The following is a 25,989-nucleotide window of genomic DNA, read 5'->3' on the forward strand; positions in this document are numbered from 1 at the left end:
GGAATCCATCTTCGAATACAAGGGACATGGGTTTAATTCCTGGTCTGGGAAGATTCCACATGCTGCAGAGCAACTAAGCCTGAGTGCCATAACTAAAACAGGCAAACTAATCCACAGGCAAACTAATCTACAGTGGAAAATAAGATAACAATAGTGGCTGTTTCACAGATGGGATGGAGGAAAAGTGGAAAACAGCCACGAGGGAAATTTCTTGAATGATAATCATGGTCTATATCTTGACAGAGATGGGGGCTGCCATGTATTTATCCAAGCTCAGGAAGTTTACATATTAAGATTTGTGTATTTAACTGTGGGTAAATTTTACATTAAAAACTAATCAAATATTCAACTTTAATGATAAGCCATGCAAAAGTATTTAGGGGGAACCATGCTGATTTTGCAATTTACTTTGAAATGCACCCAATAAGATCTATAGGTAGAGAGAAAATTAAGCAAATACAGTAAAAATTTTCATGGTATAATCGAGGTGGTGAGTATACATATTTTCCATAAAATTGGTTCAACTTTGCTCTATATTCAGACTTTTTGAAGTTCTTACAATGGTACAAAGCTCATTTTGTAAGTTTTACCTTGCAAAACTGTAGCCCAGCACTTCTGAGACACCCAGCATTTTTCACCTGCTCACCAAGCTCCACCAAAGTGTCTCCCTGCTATTTTTAAATATAGGAAACAGAATCCTATATGAGAGAGTACTGCCTTTAAACGCCCCTTCCTCAAATGCCCACAAGACTTACTCATCCACACTTCTGCTCTGCAAGTCACTGAGAGAGGCTTTCCAAGACTACCTTACATAATACAGCAACACACAACAACACCAACCACCCCACTATAACACTTGGTATGTGTTTATTTATTATCAAAGCATTGTACATGTTTTAATATCATCTTCCCCACTCTTCAACCCACCCACCTAAAATAGAAATTCCATAAGATAATGGTTTTGTTTAGCTCATTGTTGTTTTCCCAGCACCTTGAACAAGGTCTGGCATATAAAAGACAATCAATAAATCTTTGCTGAGTGAATGAATTAATGAATGAACGAGGCAAGTATAAATGGCATGGCTTTATAAGAATGCAATTTGGCAAATCTACCAAGAGCTTTAGTATACCTTTTATTGATCTCTAAATTACATAATCATAAAGATATTTATCTCAATATTCTTAAGAAGAAAAAAACTTAAGAAATCTCAATCAATGTCCAACTATAGAGTAAAGAACATTTCCACCTCAGAACCTCTGACTTTACTATTTGCTGTTCCAATCATACTGTGGCTAAATTTAATTACTTCCATGCCACTTCCTTATTATAATCTCTTTTTTCTTCATATTACAATTTGTCTTTATTTTTATTTAAATCCAGTTCTTCTACTAGCTCCTAAAAGACACTATTTTGCTCAAAATACATACTTTATTACAGACTTGTGTTGAATAAATGAACACTTTTTAAGTTCTCATACCTCAGGGTACCCAGTCAATCTATGTGTAAGACTGGCTGAAAATATATATATATATATATATATATATATATAAAGAATACAAGCAAGATATTTTAAAATAACTGAAATAAATAAAATAAATAACTAAGATAACAAGAGCTAAAAGAATTATGGGAGTTAAAGGAAAAGTACAGAATTACTGTGTTTTGTGTTTTTTTTCTTTTCATATAAATCCCATAAACCTATTTGGTCTTTAGTCCATGTACTGCTGATTTTTTTAATTAACTTACATTACCATATGTAAAATAGACAGCTAATGGGAATTTGCTGTATGACTGAGGGAACTCAAACAGGGCTCTGTAACAATCTAGAGGGTAAGATGGGAGAGAGGTTCAAGAGGGAGGGAACATATGTATACCTATGACTGATTCATGTTAATGTTTGACAGAAAATAACAATTCTGTAAAGCAATTATCCTTCAAATAAAAAATATAAATTTTTTTTTAATTTTTTAAGAATTTTAAAGGAATTCCCTGGCAGTCCACTGGTTAGAACTCTGTGCTCTCACTGCCAAGGGCCACATTCAAACCTTGACTAGGGAACTAAGATCCCACAAGCCACGCACCATGGCCAAAAGAAAATAAAATAAATTTTTTAAAAAAGAATTTTAAGCAAGAGCACTGATATTCACATTACCAAAAAGAGGTAATGGCATTGCTAGGCATGAGTAGGAAAGGGACCTATTTATCCAGAACAACAACATAAATAATCATTCTTTCTCATGTTACATCAGATGTGTTGACAGAAGGCGCGTGACAGCTTGGGAAAGCTATGAATACTAGTGTTTTCCTGCAGGCATCTCATACACAAAGTCATAGGGACTGGGCAATAAAGATACCACTTCTGCACAGTTTTGAGCTAACTCAACTTAGCTAGATTCTGAGATATCATCTAAGCCTCAACTGCATTTATGCATTTCATTAAAAAGGCTGAGCACCAAAGAATTGATGCTTTTGAATTGTGCTGGAGAAAAGACTTTTCAGAGTCTCTTGGACTGAAAGGAGATCAAACCAGTCAATTCTAAAGGAAATCAACCCTGAATATTCATTGGTAGGACTGTTGCTGAAGAAGAATCTCCAATACTTTGGCCACCTGATGCAAAGAGCCGATTCACTGGAAAAGATCTGACTCACTGGAAAAGATACTAATGCTGGGAAAGACTGAATGCAAAAGAAGAAGAGAGTGTCGGAGGAAGAGAAGGTTAGAAAGCACCACTAACTCAATGGACAAGAATTTGAGCAAAGTCTGGGAGACAGCATTGGACAGAGGAGCCTGGCTTGCTACAGCCCATGTGATCACAAACAGTCACACATGACTTAGTGAATGAACAACAACAATGAACTTCATAAACAATTTTTTTTTTTAATGTTTAGCCAGGATGTTTATTTTCTTAATCTGAGACTCAGAGGTGGGACAATTATATAAAGTCAACCTTGGGCACAAACTTGAAGCAAAACCTGAGCTGAAATTCAGACAAGGATTGACTTTCTGCCCACCCTCACTTAACTCAAAAGCAAATATGCTTTACGGTCTCAAAGGTCCCTTAGAACCAGGTTTATTTCTAGACTGACCAACATAAGCTCCTCATCTACACATGGTAACACTTAAATGATTACTGAATGGCTAACTAGTGATAAGTTTCAGAAGGGTTTAGTTAGAGCAATGGGTAACTCACACTGGTCTATAAAGGATGAACATATGAAGGTACACCATAACTTTTACCCTGAAAACTAACACTAAGCTGCCATACCACTTGCATGGCATATCTTCTGCTACCGCAGAGAGGAAATAGAGCCCTTAGATAGTGGGCTTTGAATGTTAAGTCAGACAGAACTGGGTTTGCATTCCAATTCCTCCTCTTTAAGTAGTGTGACCTTACCACCTATAAAATAGGATAACTTCTCCCTCACAGTATACAACACATGAGACAATGTGTATATAAAGCTCTCTGAACACAGGAAGAGCTCCATCAGTGCAACAGAAGGAGCTTATTTTTCCAAACTGCCTCCTAATTCTTGAACCAGTCCTCAGGGGGGCTATACGACTACAATAGTAACAACTGACAATTAATGAAAATTCCATGAAGAAAAGATTATTTAGTTCTCTCAAAATACAATCTGTGCATAAGAATTACTTCAAAGAAGTAATTAAAATTACTCGGAAGACCTTTAAGTTACTCAGAGCTAGACATAAGTCAACTATTAAAAGCGATACCTCTAATTATAACCAAAGCCAAGTGGGCAGCCTGAGTACCACCAAAGGAATGTGCTCAGTCTGGTCAACACCCCTAATCCACAAGGCCCAACCCTGTTAAAGCTCTAGCTTCCTCTTTGCCTTCAAGTCCGTCATCAAACAGAGTAAAGCATCAAAATGGTGGTGACCTAAATGGGAAGGGAATCCCAGAAAGAAGATACATATACATTTATATACATATAGCTGATTCACTCTGCTGTACAGTAGAAACTAACACAGCATTAGAAAGCAACTATACTCCAATCACTCAGTCATTAAAAAATAAAATTTTTAAGAATCAAAATATAGTCTCTTATTAATAAGAAAAGGTTACATTTACAAAATCCTCTCCTCTGAACACAACCTAGAATTATTTTTCTTGTTAGGAAAAAGCAAATAAACAAAACACTGCTACATTTTAGGTCCTTTTGTCTATGCCTTTGGCATGATACTTCAATTACAAACAACATTGCAAGGTTTTGAAAAAATGTCAACTACACATCCCCAAAGGCAAAAAAAAACAAGTTCACTTGATCCATGACATACCAACAGGATTCTTCTATCTCTGCAAAATAAAGCCAATTTTTAAGAAATATAAAGCCTCAAATCCTAAATATTTAATAATATGATACATAATTATTATAAGATTAGTGCATGTGTATGTGAGTGTTCCTAGCTCAGTTGTACCCGACTCTTTGCAACCCCATGGACTAAATAGCCTGCCAGGCTCCTCTGTCCATGGAATTCTCCAGGCAAGAAATACAGAAGTAGGTTGCCATTCCTTTCTCCAGGGGATCTTCCCAACCCAGGGATCAAACCTGGGTCTCGTGCATTACAAGCAGATTCTTTACCAACTGAGTCACCAGGGAAGCCCCCTATAAGATTAGAGGAACTATAAGAACTATAGTTCATTATCAGTGATTTACAGAATATAAGAATAAACAATATTTTTAGTTTAAATGTTTAAGAATTATGAAGATCAATGTACTCATTACTCAATAATCCTTACGCCAAATTCTGTACTCAAGAACATCTAGCATTTCATTAAATTTGAGGCAATATATATTTGCTTATAAATCTTTTAGGAAGTAACCATAATACTCAAAAGAACCAAAAAGGGAAGAAAAAAAAGTCTAGTTGAACCACCCATGCAAAACAGCCTTCAAACAATGTAGTAAATGCGTTTATTAAAGGCACAAATACTGGCCCCGGGTCTCCAACTGCAAAAAAAAACAAAAAACTACACAATAGATGTTCCACCTGCCAACTAGGCCTTCCACCCCAGTCTATAAGAGAGACATGATATTTAGGTCATGCCAAACACCAGAATATAACTAAGTATGAGCCAAAGTATGTAGTCCCAACTACACTTCACTGAGCTGTGATCCCACCAAGCCTCTTCCTCTTCTAGTACATTTACTGTTGGTCATCCCAGAGAAGCACATGGAGGACTGAAGATGGAAACTGGGCCCAGTGTTAAGCAATGTAAAACATTTATCAAAACTGTGATTTATCCTAACAGATACACAGACACAAAATGACCTTAGTTCAAGCTCATGTATTACATCGTTTCTAATATCAGAAAAGGCGAGGGGAGGGTGCACTCATGTGTTACCAATAATTGGAAACAAGTCATGTAAATTAAGGAAAGTCCAAATAAGAGAATTATATGTGGCTATATAACCCATAGAGAAGCTCTTGGAATACTAATTCATAAGTAAAAAACAGCAAAGTACAGACAGTTGTATAGCATGTTCCCTTCTGTTAAGGAACGGCAGGGAGGGAGAAATATATATGTTCTTATTTGCTAAAAAATCAGGATACATAAGACACTAGAAACCCTAGGGAACTAGAAACTACTCAAGATAAGGGAAACTGAGGACAGCAGCGGTAGGGAGCTTTGTTGCCCACTCACACCTCTTGAATTTTGGACCACGTGGATGTTTTAACTGACTCAAAACATTTTTTTTTTAATAATCGCTAATTTTTTTAAGCCTTCTATAAGCTTCTTTGTTGTTGTTTAATCATTAAGTTGTGGCTAACTCTGCGACTCCACGGACTGTAGCGTGCCACGCTCCTCTGTCCAAGGGATTTTCCAGGCAAGAACCCCTCGAGGGGGCTGCCATTTCCTTCTCCAGGGGTTAGCCTCTTTACGCTTTTGTAAAAATTGCAGGAAAAGAGAATAATAATACCTACTTCGTAGGGTTACCATGATGAGACGTGAGATCTTCCATGTAAAGTGATCCCCACAATCGCTAGCCTACTTTACAAACCGTTTACTGCATGGTTCAGTTCCCACGTGCCCTTTACTCCTTGGGCCTCCTATGGGGTTCCACACAAAGCAGTCTCTGAGCAACTGCTTGCAAAATAAATGGAGGAGTCCTTAGAGAAAATATGGCCACCAGCTAGCATGCTGCAAAGTTTTCTATTTCAGGGAGTCAGCATATCATACTTACAGGGATGCTCCAGACCTGCATTCCATCACTGTAGCCAATCATAATCAGCAAAGGCGGCTCATTCCCTGTGCTATGAATTTCATGAAATTCCAGATTCCTTGATGTATCTGCATTAGAATTAAATAACAGAAGAGGAAATTTAAAAGACACAATGTCAATCAACAAAAATAACGACATTCCTTTAATGCTATTGGCATAACGATTGCTTCAATTATTTTTCAATAAAAGTTCAGAAGTTTCGGGACTTCCCTGGTGGTCCAGTGGTTAACAATCTGCCCTGCAATGCAGGAGACACGGGTTCAATCCCTGGTCAGGGACCTAAGATCCCACATGCTGCAGGGGCAACCAAGCCTGAGCACCACAACTACTGAGCCCAAGCACCACAAGTAGAGAGTCCGACGCAATGAAAGGCCCCACAGGACTCAATGAAGATCCCGGATGCCACAACTATGATCTGACCCAACCAAATAAATATTTTCTTTAAAAATTCAGAAGTTTTGGAAAACATTTAAATGAAAGTGAACAAAAAGCTGAAATCACAAAACTAGTAGTTTTTTTGGTCGTTTTGCTGCTAAGTCGTGTCTGACTCTTTTGTGACCCCATGGACTACTGTGTTCAGTAAGGATGATAAATGCTTAATATTCACTGATGTGAACTGGATCCTCTGTCTACAGGATTTTCCAGGCAGGAATACTGGAGTGGGCTGCCATTTCCTTCTCCAGGGGATCTTCCTGGATCAGAGACAGAACCAGCGTCTCCAGTATCGGCAGGAGGATTCTTTACCACTGAGCCACCAGGGAATAGTACCTTAGCACAAGTAGGTTTTAAAAATCAAACTCTCTCAGGAGGGTACCAGTACGAAGTATCATTCCATCACACATGAAGAGCAGACTACAGAACCCGACAGACTGACAGCAGTACCCAGGGGAAACACCAGCGCCGGGTGAAGGACAGCGGAGCAGTGCCCACAGAGGCAGACAACGTAAGCTGTGTGGGTTCACAAGTTGTATCTGGACACTCTGAGAAACAACAGGGAGAGGATAAGGTAGAGTAAGATGCAAGATGGGGAGGAGTGGGGGAACTTCCCTGGAGGTCCAGTGGTTAAGATTCTGTGCTCTCATGCAAGGGGTGAGGGTTGGATCTCCAGTCAGGGAACTAAGATCCCACCTGCCACATGGTAGGGCCAAAAAAAGATGGAGTAAAGGTCTCTGCAAAGAGCTAAAGGGCTTGTGGTAAGTTGGCACAAGAAGCACAATGCCAATATGATTACTCTTGTCATAAAATTATGCTACATTAAAAAAATATTTTTCTAATTAAGAAATTTTTTAAAATAAAAATCAAACTCTCACTGGATACCCAGGAAATACTAATACCAAGAATACAACCACCTATAAAAGCAAATCAAAGTAAAATATTTAGCAAAATTAACTAAATACAAATATGATGTGTAACCATCTAGAATTCTAATATGTATAAATTTAGCAATGGAAGAAAAATTATGTTCCTTTCCTTACAGGGGATAGTAAATCCTGACACATCTGAACACACTGGACATACAGTTCACTATAAAAGAATTATGTGCACTTTTCTAATCAACTTTCAACTTTTCCAGTTCACACCAGTGAATATTAAGCATTTATCATCCTTACTGAACAGAACTATTACACCTCAAAAATCACTAATCAAGACTTTTCTTCTCAGATCACAACCTTATCTTCCAGCAAGTTTGCTTAACTATTTGCTTTGTGATTCGCTCTCTGACTTCATTAAGACCTCCAACCCACTGAAACCCTGCCTTCTCCCTACTCTTCAGGCCTCTCTCATATATTTACTCTCCTCCTGCCTTAACAGTCTTTGATCAGGCATCTCAGTAACTTCTGCCAGTCATCTACATTCTCTTATCCCTTTGTGTGGGATCTTTGCATGGCACCCAACCAGCAAAACCTCCATCCTAGATGAACCCAACCAGTCCACTATCCTAGTATATTCCATGGCAACCAAGTACCCCCAGAGAAAATCACAAGAGACACAACTGTCACCACTATAAATTATCTCCACAAACCTCAACTGAGCCTTCAAAACTGCACAACAAATGTACTCAATTTTCTGAAACAACTTCTACAAGTTCAATGACTTTCTTAAACTGTTCTCCAAGCCCTGACTCCACCCAATGTCTCCTTACTCAGCAGATAATGTGTCTCATATACCGCACAAGGAATCTAGAAACTTCATTGCCAAAAACCTACATGCATCTGTACCACTCACTCTCTTCTCATTCCACTCTATGACACACAATTCTATTTCCTTTTGTCTAAAGTAAATTACTCTGCGAGGGGGAAGGGGAGGGTGGGATGTATTAGGAGATTAGGACTCTTTGGAACCCCACAGACTATACATATACAGTCCATGGGATTCTCCAGGCCAGAATCCTGGAGTGGGTAGCCTTGCCCTTCTCCAGGGGATCGTCCCAACCCCGGGATGGAACCCAGGTCTCCTGCATTGCAAGCGGATCCTTTATCAGCTGAGCCACAAGTGAAGCCCATAAATACATTACCATGTGTAAAATAGCTAGTGGAAACCTGCGTGTACCACAGGGAGCTGGGCTGGGTGCTCCGTGATGACCTGGATGGGAAGGTTGGTGGAAAGGGGGGAGATGTGGGCGGGAGGTCCAAGAGAGAGGGGACACATGTAGACATAGCTAATAGCCTACATACTGAACGATTCTCTTTATATGAAATTCAGAATCACTAGGCAATTAGGTAGCAACATTCTATCTTCTACCTTAGTTATGGCTCCACAGATTTACAATGTGTAAAAATTCAGTGATCCATACTTTTGTGCTATTTATCATGATATATTTGCACAATAAATAAGGTGGGTTTGTTTTTGTATTTTTGGCTGCTCCAGGCAGCATGTGAAAAATCTTAGTTTCCTGAATAGGGATCAAACCTACAACCCCTGCAAAGGAACCCTGGAATCTTAACCCACCAGGGACCACCAGGCAAGTCCCTAAATAAGGGTTTTTTTAAAATCATAAACCAGTAATATCCCTCTCCCTGTATTTGACTTCACTATTTCCTCTCTTTCCAGGAGCTGAACTCTTCGTTTATAACTGCATCTGCTTTTCATCTCTCATTCATCCCTGCCTGTTTCAGAACGTGTTTCTGCCCCAACTCTCCTCCCAGGTGACTTACTACAGTCATCAGTAACCTCCAAGTTGTTGAATCCAATATATGTTTTTAAGAACATCTTGTTAAGATTATTCAGCAGCTATAACCAATGCTAACCATATTCTCCGCTGGCTCATCCTTTTCTAACTTCTCTTGAAATATTAGAGTTACTCAAAGCAAATTCCTAAACTCCCTTTTCTTCTTACACTAACCCTCCCTAAGTGACCGCATTCCAACCATTGCTTCAGTTACTTTCTGCTAGTGACTTCCTCAGTATGGGTTTTGGATGTCTCAACAGAAGATCAAATTCCACTTAAAGATCAGGATTTCCTCCCCAAACATGATCTTCCAGGGTTTCCTATTTTGGGGAACAGCATGATTATCTATCCAGATAGCAAAATCAGGAACCGCCTTCTTCCTTCCCTCCAGCAATAAATCTATGAGCAAGCTTCCTAAATAGCTCTCTGCTTACACCACCACCACCTCTGTCTACAATATCTATTGCAAAAGCCTGAGTGACTTTTTGCCTCCACCACTGTCCACCAAACTCTGTATTAGAGTCAGAGCGATCTTTTCAAAATATACATATTGGGGAATTCCCTGGCAGTCCAGTACTTAGGATTCTGTACTCATTGCCATCAGCCCACAGTTTGATCCCTGGCTGGGGAACTAAAATCCCCTAAGTTAAGAGGCACAGCCGAAAAAAAAAAAAAAAAAAAATGGCATACCTTCTCACTTCTATCCTCTACATTAGTGACTTCCCATCGCTCAAATATAAAGATCAAAATCTTGAACAGAGCTCAAAATCAGTAATTTTTTCTTCCTATTTTTTGGCTACAAGGCATAGCATGGGGGATCTTAGTTCCTCAACCAGATATCAAATCTGTGCCCCCTGCAGTGGAAGCACAATGTCTTAAGCTCTGGACCATCAGGGAAGTCCCAGTTATTTTTTATGCTGATTTTCCTTTGACAGGAATTCACTAGCATAAAATTAATAGCACATGATTCTATATCCAGCAAAATTCAGAATCATAAGCTTATTTAACCTAAGGGCATAATTAATTCTCTTTTGTTGTTTAGTCCCTCAGTCTTAAGCAAGTAATACAAAGAAATAAAGGAAAAAAATGCAATGGGAAAGACTAGAGATCTCAAGAAAATTAGAGATACCAAGGGAACATTTCTTGCAAAGATGGGCAAAGTAAAGGACTGAAACAGTATGGACCTAACAGAAGCAGAAGAGATTAAGAAGTGGTAAGAATACACAGAAGAACTTTAAAAAAAAGGTCTTAATGACCAGGATAACCACAATGGTGTGGTAACTCACCTAGAGCCAAACATCCTGGAGCGTGAAATCATTGGGCTTTAGGAAGCATTACTACAAACAAAGCTAGTGGAGGTGATGGAATTCCAGCTGAGTTATTTCAAATCCTAAAAGATGATGCTCTTAAAGTGTTGCACTCAATATGCCAGCAAATTTGGAAAACTCAGTAGGGGCCACAGGACTGGAAAAGGTCGGTTTCTTTCCAATCCCAAAGAAGGGCAATGCCAAAGAATATTCAAGCTACCCTACAATTTTACTCATTTCACATGCTATCAAGGTAATGCTGAAAATCCTTCAAACCAGGCTTCAACACTACATGAATCCAGAACTTCCAGATGTACAAGCTGGATTTAGAATAGGCAGAGGAACCAGAGATCAAATTGTTAATATCCACAGGACCATAGAGAAAGAAATGGAACTCCAGGAAAAACATCTACTTCTCCTTCACTGACTACACTAAAGCCTCTTACTGTGTGGGTCACAACAAACTGGAAAATTCTTCATGAGACGGGAATACCAGACCACCTGACATACCTCCTGAGAAGGCTGTATGCAGGTCAAGAAGCAACAGTTAAAACTGGACATGCAATAATGGACTGGTTCAACCTTGGGAAAGGAGTACAACGAGGCTGTATATTGTCACCCTGCTTATTTAACTTATACGCAGAGTGCATCATGGGAAATGCAGAGCTGGATGAAACTCAAGCTGAAATCAAGAGAGCCGGGAGAAATATCAGTAACCTCAGATAGGCAGATGACACCACCCTAATGGCAGAAAGCAAAGAGGAACTAAAGAGCCTCTTGAAGAACGTGAAAGAGTAGAGAGAAAATACGGGCTTAAAACTCAACATTCAAAAGATGATCATAGCATCCGGTTCCATCACTTCATGGCAAATAGATGCGGAAACAATGGAAACAGTGACAGACTATTTTCTTGGCCTTCGAATCGATGTGAACAGTGACTGCAGCATGAAATTAAAAGATGCTTGCTCCCTGGAAGGAAAGCTATGACAAACGTAGTGTATTAAAAAGCAGAGAAATTACTTTGCCGACAAAGGTCCATCTAGTCAAAGCTATGGTTTTTTCAGTAGTCATGTAGAGATGTGAGAGTTGGACCATAAAGAAGGCTGAGCACCAAAGAACTGTGGTGTTGGCAAAGACTTCTGAGAGTCTCCTGGACAGTAAGGAGATCAAACCAGTCAATCCTAAAGGAAATCAACCCTGAATATTCATTAGAAGGACTGATGTTGAAGCTGAAGCTCCAATACTCTGGCCATCTGATGCAAAGAGCCGACTCACTGGAAAAGACCCTGATGCTGGGAAAGACTGAGGGCAAGAGAAGAGGGTGACAGAGCATGAGATGGTTGGATGGCATCACCAACTCAATGGGCATGAGTTTGAGCAAACTCCAGGAGATAGTGAAGGACGGGGAAGCCTGGTGTGCTGCAGTCCATGGGATTGCAAAGAGTCGGACATGACTGAGTGACTGAACATCAACAGTCACTCAGTCGTGTCCGACTCTTTGTGACCCCATGGTCTGTAGCCTACCAGCTTCCTCTGTCCAGGGAATTTCCTAGGCAAGAATACTAGAGTGGTCTACCATTTCCTTCTCCAGGGGATCTTCCCAACCCAGGGACTGTACCTGCATCTCCTGCACTACAGGCAGACTCTTTACCACTTAGCCACGGGGGAAGCCCAATTCTCTTTACATCTAACATTTAAATGTTCTTTTATAATATTCCATTGATTTATATATACATTATCTAATCTGATGCACAAAAATCCTGTTTTATACGTAGAGCAGGAGCTGATTTCATTTTATGACTGACAAGAACAAGTTCGGGGAATCCCTGGTTGTATGGCGGCTACGACTCTGTGCTCTCACTGCTGAGGGCCCAGGTTCAATGTCTGGTCAGGGAACAAACATCCCACAAGCCATATGGTGTGGCCTAAAAGAAAAAAACTTAAAAAGAACAGGGGAGTTTCCCAACCCAGGGATCAAACCCAGGTCTCCCACATTGCGGGCAGATTCTTTACCAGCTGAGCCACCAGGGAAGCCCAAGAATACTAGAGGCAGTAGCCTATCCCTTAAGCAGAGGATCTTCCTGATCCAGGAATTGAACCAGGGCCTTCTGCATTGCAGGCAGATTCTTTACCAACTGAGCTATCAGGGAAGCCCCCCCACCCAAAAATAAAGAACAAGGTTGGTATAACTTACTCAAAGCTGAAGAGCAATCTCAGGACTCTTGATATTCAGTCATCTTTGTACCACAGCTACCACCTTGATCACAGGTTGTCACTTTTAGAAGGCCTCAAATGCCACATATAAAACACTGAGGTCATTATACAAAAATCTCCTTTATCTTACTTTAGGTTCTGCTTAGTCACTTGTGCTCTTTTTCTTTCTCTGGATGGTGGTAGAGCAGACTTCATTACTTTTAAGTGAAGCTCTTAATTTTGTAAAAACTTTAGGTTATTCTTCAGAACTACTACAGCTTTAAGTAATCCTCATTCTTTATGTCTTTTATCATACCATCACTGGTTATTCTAAAACTGCTCTTTACCTTTTTCACTGGTTTCTTTTTTCTCCCCTAAATATGGACTTTACAGTTTTTCCTATAGAGATATGTAGCATTTCCTCTGTGGTTTTAGATAACTACAACATTTTCCTTTGATTCACTCATCCTTCAACAACATGTCTATCTTCACTGAGAACACAGTTGTGGCTGCCAAGGAGAAGGGAGGTAGAGGAGAGAAGGATTGGGAGTTTGGCACTAGCAGATGTGCCAAATATATTATATATAATATTATATATAATATAAAATTATTATATATAGGATGGATAAACAACAAGGTTCTGCTGTATAGCACAGGGAACTATATTCGATATCCTGTGATAAACCATCATGGAAAAGAAGATGAAAAAAAATGTATAGATATGTATAACAATCACTTTGCTATACAGAAGATATTAACACAACTCTGTAAATCAACTATATTTCAATAAAATTTTTTTACAGTCTATCTTATTTGTTAACCTCACCTATTAGCACACTCAGTATACTCTCCCTCCTTGGAAAACTGTTTGTACTTGGGAGGAGGAGAGGCGGATCCTGGATTTTCTGCTCACCTCAAAAATCAAGGTGTAAAGTAAAATTAATTTTCCTCCCAAACCAGCTTCTTCTGTATTTCACATGCATGTTGATAGCAGCAATATCCTACCAATACCCAATCTAAAAACTGGAAATTCACTTTTAGTAGATGCTAATAGGTGAATGAGGGGCTTCCCAGGTGGCGCAACGATGAAGATTCTGCCTGCCAGTGCAGGAGACGCAGGTGGTGTGCATCCGATCCCCGGGTTGGGAAGATCCCCTGGAGGAGGGAATGGCACCCCACTCCAGAATTCTTGCCTAGAGAATCCCACGGACAAAAAAGCCTGGCGGGCTACAGTCCATGGGGTCGCAAAGAGTTGCACATGACTGAGTGACTGAGGGCACACACGTGCACACAACAGCTGAATGAGGATTAAGGCTGAAATTCTCATTTCAGCCAGAAGATCCCCTGTGCAAAGATTCCAAGGTATAAAAAGTTCTCTGCTTTTCGTGACTCTTGAAAGGCAAGTGAGGTTAAAGTATAGATACTGAAGCGTCGTAGTTAGATGGGAAATGATTAAGAGTTTGAGGCATTTGGGGATATCTAAGTGAAGATGTCTAGGAGGCCACTGAAATGGGGACCCAGGCACACTAGGGCAGCAGAGGCTCACAGCCCCTGCTCTCTCTGCAGCCTCACACGCTTCCTGCTCTATACCGCCTCCTTTTCTGATTACTGATCTTACCCTCCCCCCACATCAAGCACAAGGACAGGCTTCTCCTCACAACCAGCTGAGCCAGTGCTAGTACCATATCCTTGGCCACTGCAACTATTCCCATAACTGGAAGGTAATCCAGACTGAGCATGCTGGACTGCCCAAAGGACTCTTTTTTCCTCTTTGATCATAAAGTTATAAACAGAGAGCTTTGAGCAATCACTGCTCCAACCTCATTAGAGAAGTCAGAGAAGAGAAATAAGCGCCAGAGAGGAGCAGTGAGAAGTGAAAGACTCAAGGGATTAAGCCACTATGCTTCCCAGCCATGGGAGCAGGTTTAAAATGAATACCATATGGAAAATAGTACGGTGGTTTCTCAAAAAATTAAAAAGAACTTATAAGCCAACAAATCCACTTATGGGTATTACTCAAAAAGAAACTGAAAGCAGGGACTCAAAGAGGTATTTGCAAAAATAACTGCTAAAAGCAGCATTCTTTGTAAAGCCAAAGGGTGGAAGCAACCCAAATGATCACCTATGAAAAGATAAAATGATTAAAAAAAACAACAAAAAACAGAATATCACAGACTTAGAAAGGAAATTTAGACACATGTATGATATCACATGAGAAATACTGGGCTGGAAGAAGCACAAGCTGGAATCAAGATTGCCGGGAGAAACATCAATAACCTCAGATATGCAGATGACACCACCCTTATGGCAGAAAGTAAAGAGGAACTAAAAAGCCTCTTGATGAAAGTGAAAGAAGAGAGTGAAAAGTTGGCTTAAAGCTCAACATTAAGAAAACTAACATCATGGCATCTGGTCCCATCACTTCATGGGTAATAGATGGGGAAACAGTGGAAACAGTGTCAGACTTTATTTTTTGGAGCTCCAAAATCACTACAGATGGTGACTGCAGCCATGAAATTAAAAGACGCTTACTCCTTGGAAGGAAAGTTATGACCAACGTAGACAGCATATTAAAAAGCAGAGATATTGTTTTGCCAACAAAGGTCTGTCTAATCAAGGCTATGGTTTTTCCAGTGGTCATGTATGAATGTGAGAGTTGGACTGTGAGGAAAGCTGAACACTGAAGAACTGATGCTTTTGAACTGTGGTGTTGGAGAAGACTCTTGAGAGTCCCTCGGACTGCAAGGAGATCCAACCAGTCCATTCTAAAGGAGATCAGTCCTGGGTGTTCATTGGAAGGATTGATGCTAAAGCTGAAACTCCAGTACTTTGGCCACCTCATGTAAAGAGCTGACTCATTGGAAAAGACCCTGATGCTGGGAGGAATTGGGGTCAGGAGGAGAAGGGGACGACAGAGGATTAGATGGCTGATGGCATCACCGACTTGATGGACATGAGTCTGAGTAAACTCTGGAAGCTGGTGACGAACAGGGAGGCCTGGCGTGCTGTGATTTATGGGGTCACAAAGAGTCGGACACGACTGAGCAACTGAACTGAACTGATGATATCACTGAATGATGCTGCTTATGAGGTGGCTTAAGTATCTCCAATTCAGAGACAAAGTAGAATGGTGGTTGCCTGGAGTTAGTGAGAAGGAGAGAATGTAGAGTCGTTGTGTAATGGGTATAGTTTCAGTTTTACAAGATAAAAACAGCTCTGGAGATTGGTTGTGTAACAATGTGAATGTATTTACAACTACAGATCAGTACACTCAAAAATGGTTAAGAAAGTAAATGTTATGTTAAGCACATTTTACCACAATTAAAACCTTTTTTGCCCTTAAACTGATCACATGCAACTAAGAAAAAAAATCTGTTGAACAGAAAAATTGATATCTAAGTATCAATTAGATACTTAAAACTTGATATTAGAACTGACCAACTCAGGATAGTAAGAATTACCCCCGCAAAGGCTAGAAAGTTGGCAGTTCTTATACTGGAGCAAACCAGCTGATTAAACCTGATGTGTTTTGGGACTCACACTACATGCTCACCTTTAGAGAATGTGACAGAAAATGTCAGGATATTAACCTGCTTTGGCTACTTCTTTTATCTTTTTCAGTACAGTGAGTGCCTCAAGAAAAACAATCTTGGGTATAAACGAGACTCCCTGAAAGCAGAAACAAAACAATAACCATGACACAAAGGGCCTTAATCCTCCTCCTATTAAACTCCAACAGTCGCAGTCTCTACTGGACACCAAACTAGATTAGGAACGGAGATAGCTAAAAGGATTCAGGAAAAGAGAATCCCAATAACCCAGATTCCTCAGAAGTATCTCTCCTATAAGCTGTTACCTACTCCACCCCCAACTCTGATAAGCCCGTAATCAGACGGGCTGCAACCCTGTGGCAGGGGCCAAATGGCACCCTTTAATAATTTCATGATGAAAAGCAGAGTTCTCAGGCCTGCTGGAACAAACAGAAAGGAATCAGCAGAGCACAGTTCAATTTGAAGACTGCAGGTTTTAAATCAACAGGTAATAGAGTTTCATTAATATTATAAAATAACTTAAATCTATGGACAGGTAAAAGACTTCTAAATTGTTTTGCCAGAAAAAACTCCAAGTCTAGTAAAGAGAAGCCTAAATACCTAATACAATCTCTGGGTATCCAACTGCTCTACAAAGAAACAGGCTGCTGAGCTACTACGGCGGCGGCCAGAAGCAGCCTCTCCACTGTCTCCCTTACGATGTCATGACAGACAAAAGGCAATGATCAAAGAATCACATCCCAGCTGCGGAAGACAAAACCAGGGAAGGGCAGGATGGCTGATCAAGAATCTCTAATGTAATGGAAAAGTGGCAGAGCTAGTGGTAAAGAACCTGCCTGCCAAACGCCAGAGACGCAAGAACCCACATTCAAACTGTGGGTTGGGAAGATCCCTGGAAGAGGGCATGGCAACCCACTCCAGTATTCTTGCCTGGAGAAGCCCATGGACAGAGGAGCCTGGAGGGCTCCAGTACAAATAGTCTGCAAGAGTCGGAATAACTGAAGCAACTTAGCATGCACACACGGCCTTTTTCAGAGAGATACTGCACTTTCAGCCAGGGAATCCTACTTTTTCTTTCCCATGCCAAATTTTCTTTCAATCATAAATATCTCAAAAGGTCTGCCATACAAGCACCTAAATAAAACATTCCTAAAGAAAGAACACAAATAAGAGGCAAATCCAAGAAATGCTGTAAGAGACTGGGGAAGTTAAGGAGGATCCAATATCTTGGTAATATTTACTATGGCTTTAAAACACACACATACCTGTGTGCACATGCACACACAGCCCGAGGGCCAGAGATGGTAAAAAGAGTATCCATAAAAATCCAGGACAAAATGTCATACACTATCAATATGACATAGAAAGGAGAGACCAAAGGATATGGGAGTACGCTAAAGTATTTAACATGAAGATGTATAAATTTAAAAGTTTAATAAATCAACTAAGATACAGGATATTCTTAAGGACAACCATTATAAGTTCAACAGAACAGAAAGTCCCAAATAAGTGGCATCCATTTACATTTCCAGATGCAAATGCATTGCACTTCAATAATGCAAAGGCTTTATAAAGCATTATTACCCCAGCAATTCTTATTTGCTGTTAAAAAAAAAAAAAAAACTTTCCTAAAGATTATTTTGATGACATTTTTAAAGTTAATTTTGTGAAATTTTTTTTTTTTTTTGACCATGCCGTGAGACTTGTAAGATTTTAGTTCCCTTACCCAGGATTGAACCTGGGCCCCAGGCAGTGAGAGTGCAGAGCCCTAACCTCTAGACTGCCAGGAATGTCCCAATTATGTGATTTTTTTTAAAGTCATTTTACTGCTGACATAAACCTTTTAAAGATCAATTACTTTTAACATTCTGCATATGCTTTATAATTTTTTGCTATTGTCTAATATTTTCAAGACCATGACCACATTTCCTTTCTTATTAAATCAAGAAAGTCCTCTAATACATTGACATCCACAAAGCAAATACACTTGCAGAAGAGAAGAGAGTCTGAATTCATGAGAAAATGGTGACAGGAAACAAAAGATGACAAACACGTAAGTAGTTCTTAATAAAGAAGGGAAAGAAGAAACAGAAGAATACACTAGCAACAAGGAAATTTGACAGTCGTGAAGAGAAAGGAAATTTTGAATATAAAGCGCTTTCAGAGAGAAATACTGTAGGAAAAGGTTATGTATCATAAATAACCACCTATACATACGAATGTGTTACTCTGCACGGACGGCATAACAAGTTGCCATGTAAACAAACCACCTGACAGAGAATCCAAATCCAAAAGAAACCGATTTGTGGAAGTGACAGCCTCCCGCGTTCTGGACAGTAGTTTTTAAAGGAAAATGCGGAATCTTAAACGTCCCAGAGGAGACAAAGACTCAAGAGTAAGGTACCCATCAATGTCCAACTAGGAAATGAAAACAAGTCAGTGTATTCATAACTGGGAACTTAATACAGACAACTGGTTCCACAGACGGTGGCCTACTGAATTAGCAACAGCAGGAAGCCAATACCACCCCTAAGCTAGGAAGACAGGGAGGAAAGCAGGGTGCTGGGGTCACCCCGCAGAAAGGCAAGTGGAGCTGCCCAGGGGAAGAGAGAAGCACGGAGGAAATGTAGCTGCCAAAAGACAGGGAGACGGAATACTACTCTCCCTTGCTCCCATCCTCCCTTCCAATCTCCTACCAGTACCTCCCAAACTCAGCCAGAAGACAACAGGAAGGAGCAATGATGTGGAAGGAAGGTGTCTGAGAACAAACAGGCCCTGGACTGGCATAAGTTCTGCTCAGGAATATAATGTTTTTAAAAAATAATTTCCCTTTTATTTACTTATTTGGCTACACCAAGCCTGGGCTTCCCTCATAGCTCAGTCGGTAAAAAATCTGCCTGCCAATGCAGGAGGCCCAGGTTCAATTCCTGGGCCGGGAAGATGCCTTGGAGAAGGAAATGGCAACCCACTCTAGTATTCTTGCCAGGAGAATTCCATGGACAGAAGAGCCTGGTGAACTACAGTCCATGGGGTCTCAAGAGTCGGACACGACTTAGCAACTAAACCAAACTAGCACCACCACCAAGCCTTGCTTGCAGCATGCAGCCTCCTCAGCTGGGACACTCGAACTCTTAGTTGCAGCATGTGGTATCTAGTTCACCAACCAAGGATTGAATCCGAGCCCCCTGCACTGGGAGCACAGAGTCTTAGCCACTGGACCACCAGGGAAGTCCAGAAAAATATTTCAAAGTCTAAAAAGTTCAACACTAATTTTTATTGTGCTGTTATAAATCCCATACAACTGACCAAACTTGAATTAGAAAAACTTTTTCTCTAAGAAATTGTTATCTTACTTGGACTTAAAGTTTAAGGCTAGGCACTACATGTACAGTGACTCTAAGACTTACAATATTAATTCTAATCAAGTTTCTATAGTTGAAAATAAATGTTTTTTGAAAACTTAAAAACTCATTTTAAGAGAAAGTAACCTGACAAAAGGTAAGGGTTCTCTTTTTGGAATCAGGTCAACCTCAAACATTTAATTCATATGCCCCCCCACCAAAAGTTAAAAGCATACCATTTAAATCTGCATTTTCAAATCTGACCCAGACTATTTTCTCCTTTTCTTCTGTTAGAGGTGTTCCACTGTAAGCCTGTATAGTAAACAGAAATATTTGAATGAAAATGTTTTATAGCACGAATAGTAGTGATGTTCAAAACAAAGAGTAATTGAACCCCTCCAACCTCACCAATCCTACATCTTGAGAACTGGCACATTTTGTAATACTTTTATTTTCAAAGAAAGCTATCTAGGAGTCTGATACTCTTGGTCGGAAAAGGGTTTTTAGCCTAAGAACTGCAGAAACCTAAAATACAATGATCAGAGTCTATTGGAAGTGTCACTATAACTCAAAGACACTCAAAAAACTAATCTCCTTTACTGGTCAACAAATAAAGCTGAAGAAATAAACCAAACCACCACATATATTGATTTAGTTTCCAAGTGTTTAGGATCAAGCAATTATACTCTACCTAAAATTGTCAAGATCATTACTTTCCACTAACCACCAGTTCCAGGTGGAGGGTGCTGGGCCAGAGTTGGGGATGGAAAAAACACATTACTTTTTCAGTCTCTTTTGCCTCTAGACCCAACCTATAAGCTTTCTTGCAAGCCCATAAGGGTCACGAAGATAAGCATAAACTGCTGTGAAGTCACTGGGAGAGAATCAACAGTATCCACCAGCATTCTTTTTACACTGAACCATTTTTAAAGTTTTTATTGAATTTGTTACAATATTGTTTCTGTTTTATCTTTTGGTTTTTTGGTTGTGAGGTTATGTGCAATCTTACCTCCCTGACCAGGGATTGAAACTGCGCCGCCTGCACTGGAAGGTGAAGTCCTAACCACTGGAGCGCCAGGGAAGTCTCCCGTCAGTATTCAAAGGGAGTCATCTCTCCACAAAGTAAATGCTTTTATTTAAAAGTATCTAGATTTTCTAGGTTGTATATACTTGCAAGCACTGAGGATGTCAACAGAAAGCTGCAACATTTTCAGTTATAAAGTGATACTCAGTTCACAGAAGTTATTTAACATAACCTGTATCAAAAGTTCACAAAAACTACTATCCAATATATAATGTGTTATACATGACTTGCTTTAAATTTCCATGTCACTTTACAGCCTTTTTCTGTACTACACAATGTTAATGGCCACTAAAGATATTACTAAAAGACAGGATCATTTTAATAGTAGGTTTATCAAACAAAAAGAAAATGTTATCTTACACATTCGTGTGATTTCAATTGTCTTTGTTTAAAAAAAAAAACAACCTGAGATATGTATGGTACAATTATACTTAGAGAAAAGGAAAATCTGTACTAGAACCAACTAATTCATCTACTTTATCTTCAACCATCTCATCCTCATCTTCTTCCTCTTCTTCCTCTGTCTTGCTCTCTTATCCTTGAAAACTCTTGGAAATTCCCTGCGTGTCCAGTGTTTGAGAAACCACCTTCCAATGCAGGAGAGGCGGGTTCAATCCCTGGTTGGGAAACTAAGATTTCACATGCTGCAGGAGCAACTAAGCCTCAGTGCAGCCAAAAATAAAAAATCTTTAGAAAAAACAAAACAAAGCTTTGCCTATTAAAAATAAAGTTCTCACCTGGGAATAATTTTAGATTATTAAACATAGCACCGAGAGTTCTCATATACCAGTCAACCAATTTCACCTACTATTAACTATCTAATCTAACCAAATCTTACCTTACCATGGTACCTCTGTCAAAACCAGTGACTTAACACGGGTGCTTTACTACTAATTAAGCCCCAGTCGTTATTGGGATCTCAGCAGTTTTTCCACTAATGTCCTTTCTCTGCTCCAGGACTCAACCTAGGATACCACACTGCATTTAGGACGACCCCTTTTTCCCTATGTGAGGCTCTCCATTAACCTGGTAAAGCAATAATACATTTCCAAATCTTCTTCCATTTAGCATAAGGCTGCTTGTGTGCACATGTGCACTAAGTCACTTCAGTTTCATTGCAACCCTATGAACTGTAGCCCACCAGGTTCCTCTGTCCACAGGATTCTCCAGGCAATAATACTGGAGTAGGTTACCATTTCCTCCTCCAGGGAATCTTCCCGAACAAGGGATTGGACCCACCTCTCCTGCACTGCAGGCGAATTCTTTACTGCTGAGCCACCGGGGAACCCTTAAGGCAGCTTATCATCTCCTTAATCAACATTCTCCCAATTCCTCTCCAACATTTGCACGATGCTCTCCTTTGACTTCTGGCCAACATGCAATATGAAACAAGGTTAAAAGAGGCTTTTCAGTGGATTGGGATTCTTAAGACTTCTTCTCTTTCCCCTTCAGGGAGAAACAAGACTTTCACAAGGCTTGCAACACTTCTGCTACGTCTTCAGGTTTTCATCTCTCCTCAGCAGACATACTGCTCTCTACTAAGCATTTTTTAGAAAATTCTATGAAGTTGACTGAAGCATATTGCGTGCCTTCCTGCAGGCTGGCATCTAGAAGGCAAGTGACATCATGTCATTTTGCCTCCCAGCTTTCGATGATATCCTTTATTCATGTTTTGAGTCGTCTGTCAGTGAAGCATAGACTCACCAGGTGCCGATTCAGATTTTTTTTTTTTGATCTGTACACACTGCTTTATTTGGCTGCACTGGGTCTTCGCTGCTGCACACAGGCTTTCTCTAGTTGTGGACAGTGGAGCTACTCTCTAGTTGCAGTACACAGGCTTCTCGCTGCGGTGGCTTCTCCTACTGCAGAGCACAGGCTCTAGGTACAGGGGCTCATTAGTTGTGGCTGGAGGCCCCTAGAGAGTGCAGGCGTCAGTAGCCGTGAACGGGCTCAGTTGCTCCACTGCATGTGGGATCTTCCCAGACCAGGGATCAAACTGGTGTCCCCTGAATTGGTAGGCAGCTTCCTACCCACTATGCCACCAGGGAAGGCCCCCATTCAGGTTTATCTGCTATCTTACTGGAGGTCAGTGTACTGACACATAATTTCTCCCCCAGCACTGATTTTTAGCCCTCCTTCAATCAAGATCCAACAGCACTGCTCTCTTATTTAGATTTGAAGGTTTTATCCCATTACTGATACAGGACTTGTTATTTCTCCTTTTATTCCTTATATGGTTTCTAAAACATATACACATTCATAAGCACAGAGTTATTACTAAATTTAAAAAAATACAGCAACAATCACTGTAGGTATGTTTTTTCTTCACTGGAGAGAAAATAACTTCCATTGCATGCTCTTTGTCAAAAGTATTACTTTTAATTATAGCAAATTATTCTACAGAGACCACATATAATTTGCTTGACTATTACTGACATTTGGGCAGGCTATAATTTTATTTAGATTGATTTGGCTGCCCTGGGTCTTCGTTGCAGCATGTGGGATCTGGTCCCCTGACCAGGGATCTAACCCTGGCCCCTGGCCCCCTACATTGGGAGCACGGAGTCTTAGCCACTGGACCACCACGGAAGTCCTGTGGCTACAATTTTTCACACTGAAAAATGTCAAAATTTCTCACTCAAAAGTTCTTGGCTGTAACTTTTTTTTTTCTGAGAATTTTTTAGTAAGTTTTCTTAAGTACAATTATTGAATCAAAGGGCATAGCTTAGGGCTTCTATCAGTCATAATGACATCTGTTAAACACAGTGGGAATTCACACTATTTGTGACAGATGAAGAAACTGATATAAGTCTGACAACACATTTTCTCCCTCTTAGGGATATTTGGAAACCCAGAGAATAATTTTTAGGTTCCATGAATTCAGTGATTCCCAGGATAAAGCAGGGGTTGGAACATGTCTCAGCAAAGATGTATCATTTGCCAAGTGGCTGAATGCAAAATGGCAGATTCTGGATTTGTTGCTGTTCAGTTGCTAAGTTGTGTCTGACTCTTTGCAACCCCATGAACTGCAGCAAGGCAGGCTTCTCTGTCCATCACTATCAGAGTTTCCTCAAACTCATATCCATCGAGTCAGTGATGCCATCCAACCATCTCATTCCCTGTTGTCCCATTCTCCTCTTGCCCTCAATTTTTCCCAGCATCAGGGTCTTTTCCAGTGAGTCAGCTCTTTGCATTAGATGGCCAAAGTACTGGATCTTCAGCATCAGTCCTTACAATGAATATTTAGGACTGATTTCCTTTAAATTAACTGGTTTGATCTTGCAATCCAAGGGACTCTGAAGAGTCTTCTCCAGCACCACAGTTCAAATACATCAATTCTTCGGCACTCAGTCTTCTTTATGGTCCAACTCTCACATCCATACATGACTACTGGAAAAACCATAGCTTTGACTAGACAGACCTTGGTCCACAAAATGATGTCTCCAGCTGTTTAAAACACTGTATAGGTTTGACATAGCTATTCTTCCAAGGAGTAAGAGTCATTTAATTTTGTGGCTGCAGTCACTGTCTGCAGTGATTTTGGAGCCCAAGAAAATGAAATCTGACTCTTTTTGCACATATCCCCCACTTATTTGCCATGAAGCGATGGAACCGGATGCCATGATTTTTGTTTTTTGAATGTTGAGTTTTAAGCCAGCTTTTTCACTCTCCTTTTTCACCTTCAACAAGAGGCTCCTTAGTTCCTCTTCATTTTCTGCCACTGAAGTGGTATTATCTGCATATCTGAGGTTGTTGATATTTCTCCCAGCAATCTTGATTCCACCTTGTGATTCATCCAGTCCAGCATTTCACATGATGTACTCTGCATATAAGTTAAATAAGCAGGGTGACAATATACAGCCTTGACGTACTCCATTCCCAATCTGGAACCAGTCCTTTGTTCCATATCCACTTCTAACTGTTGCTTCCTGTCCTTGCATACAGGTTTCTCAGGAGGCAGGTAAGGTGGTCTAACATTTCCATCTCTTTAAGAATATTATACAGTTTGTTGTGATCCACACAGTCAAAAGCTTTAGCATAGTTAATGATGCAGAAGTTGATTTTTTTTTTTTTGGAATTCCATTTCTTTTTCTACGATCCTGCGGATGTTGGCAATTTGATATCTTGTTTCCTCTGCCTTTTCTAAATCCAGCTTGTATATCTGGAAGTTCTCGGCTCACGTACTGTTGAAGCCTAACTTGAAGCATTTTCAGCATTACCTTGCTAGCCCGTGAAATGAGTGCAGTTGTGGGGTAACCTGAACATTATCTGGCATTGCTTTTCTTCGGGACTGGAATGAAAACTGACCTTTTCCTGTCCTATGGCCACTGCTGAGTTTTCCAAATTTGCTGGCATAATGAATGCATTCACTTTGACAGCATCATCTTTTAAGATCTGAAATAGTTCAGCTAGAATTCTATCACCTCCACCAGCTTTGTTTGTAGTAAGACTCTAAGGCTCACTTGATTTCACACTCCAGGATGTCTGGCTCTAGGTGAGTAACCACATCATCACTCGGTTAACTCGGTCATTAAGACCTTTTTTGTACAGTTTTTTTGTGTATTCTTGGCACCTTTTCTTAACATCTTCTGCTTCTGTTAGGTCCTTGACATTTTCGTCCTTTACTGGGCCTATCTTTGTATGAAACATTACCTTGGTAACTCCAATTTTCTTAAAGAGATCTCTAGTCTTTCCCATTCTATTCTGGATTAAATGTGGAAAAAAGGGACCATGGGTCATCGAATCTGGTCTACCACCTATGTTCACTGGAGAAGGAAATCTCACCCCACTCTAGTTTTCTTGCCTGGGAAATCCCATGGAAAGAGAAGCCTGGTAGGCTATAGTCCATGAGGTGTCAAAGAGTAGGACACGACTTAGTGACTAAACAACCTGTGTTCATAAATCAAGCTCTATTTTAATACAGCCATACCCTTTCTTTTATGTAAAATGCAGTGCTGAGCAGTTGCAGCAAAGACTGTATGAGCTGTAAAACTTCTCTGGCCCTTTAAAAAAAAGGGTCTGCCTGACTACTGCACAAGACCAAGAAGCTTTTTTTTTAATTTGGCTGCTCCAGGTCTTAATTGTGGCATATGGGATCTT

General features: G+C 40.2%; 1 protein-coding gene across 10 annotated transcripts in view; it reads right to left on the reverse strand.

The window, feature by feature from the left end:
• BCAS3 (BCAS3 microtubule associated cell migration factor) overlaps positions 1–25,989 on the reverse strand; it is a 586,592-nt gene that overhangs the window by 551,784 nt on the left and 8,819 nt on the right. For all 10 annotated transcript variants that reach the window (XM_059878411.1, XM_024980624.2, XM_059878412.1 and 7 more), the window contains exons 4-5: positions 20,042–20,117; positions 6,206–6,312 (exon numbers count right to left, since the gene is read on the reverse strand). In XM_059878411.1, the coding sequence (XP_059734394.1) occupies positions 6,206–6,312; positions 20,042–20,117 (183 nt within the window). The remainder of the gene's footprint in view (positions 1–6,205; positions 6,313–20,041; positions 20,118–25,989) is intronic.

Source organism: Bos taurus, chromosome 19 (genome assembly GCF_002263795.3).
Source record: "Bos taurus isolate L1 Dominette 01449 registration number 42190680 breed Hereford chromosome 19, ARS-UCD2.0, whole genome shotgun sequence".
Lineage (NCBI taxonomy): Eukaryota > Metazoa > Chordata > Mammalia > Artiodactyla > Bovidae > Bos > Bos taurus.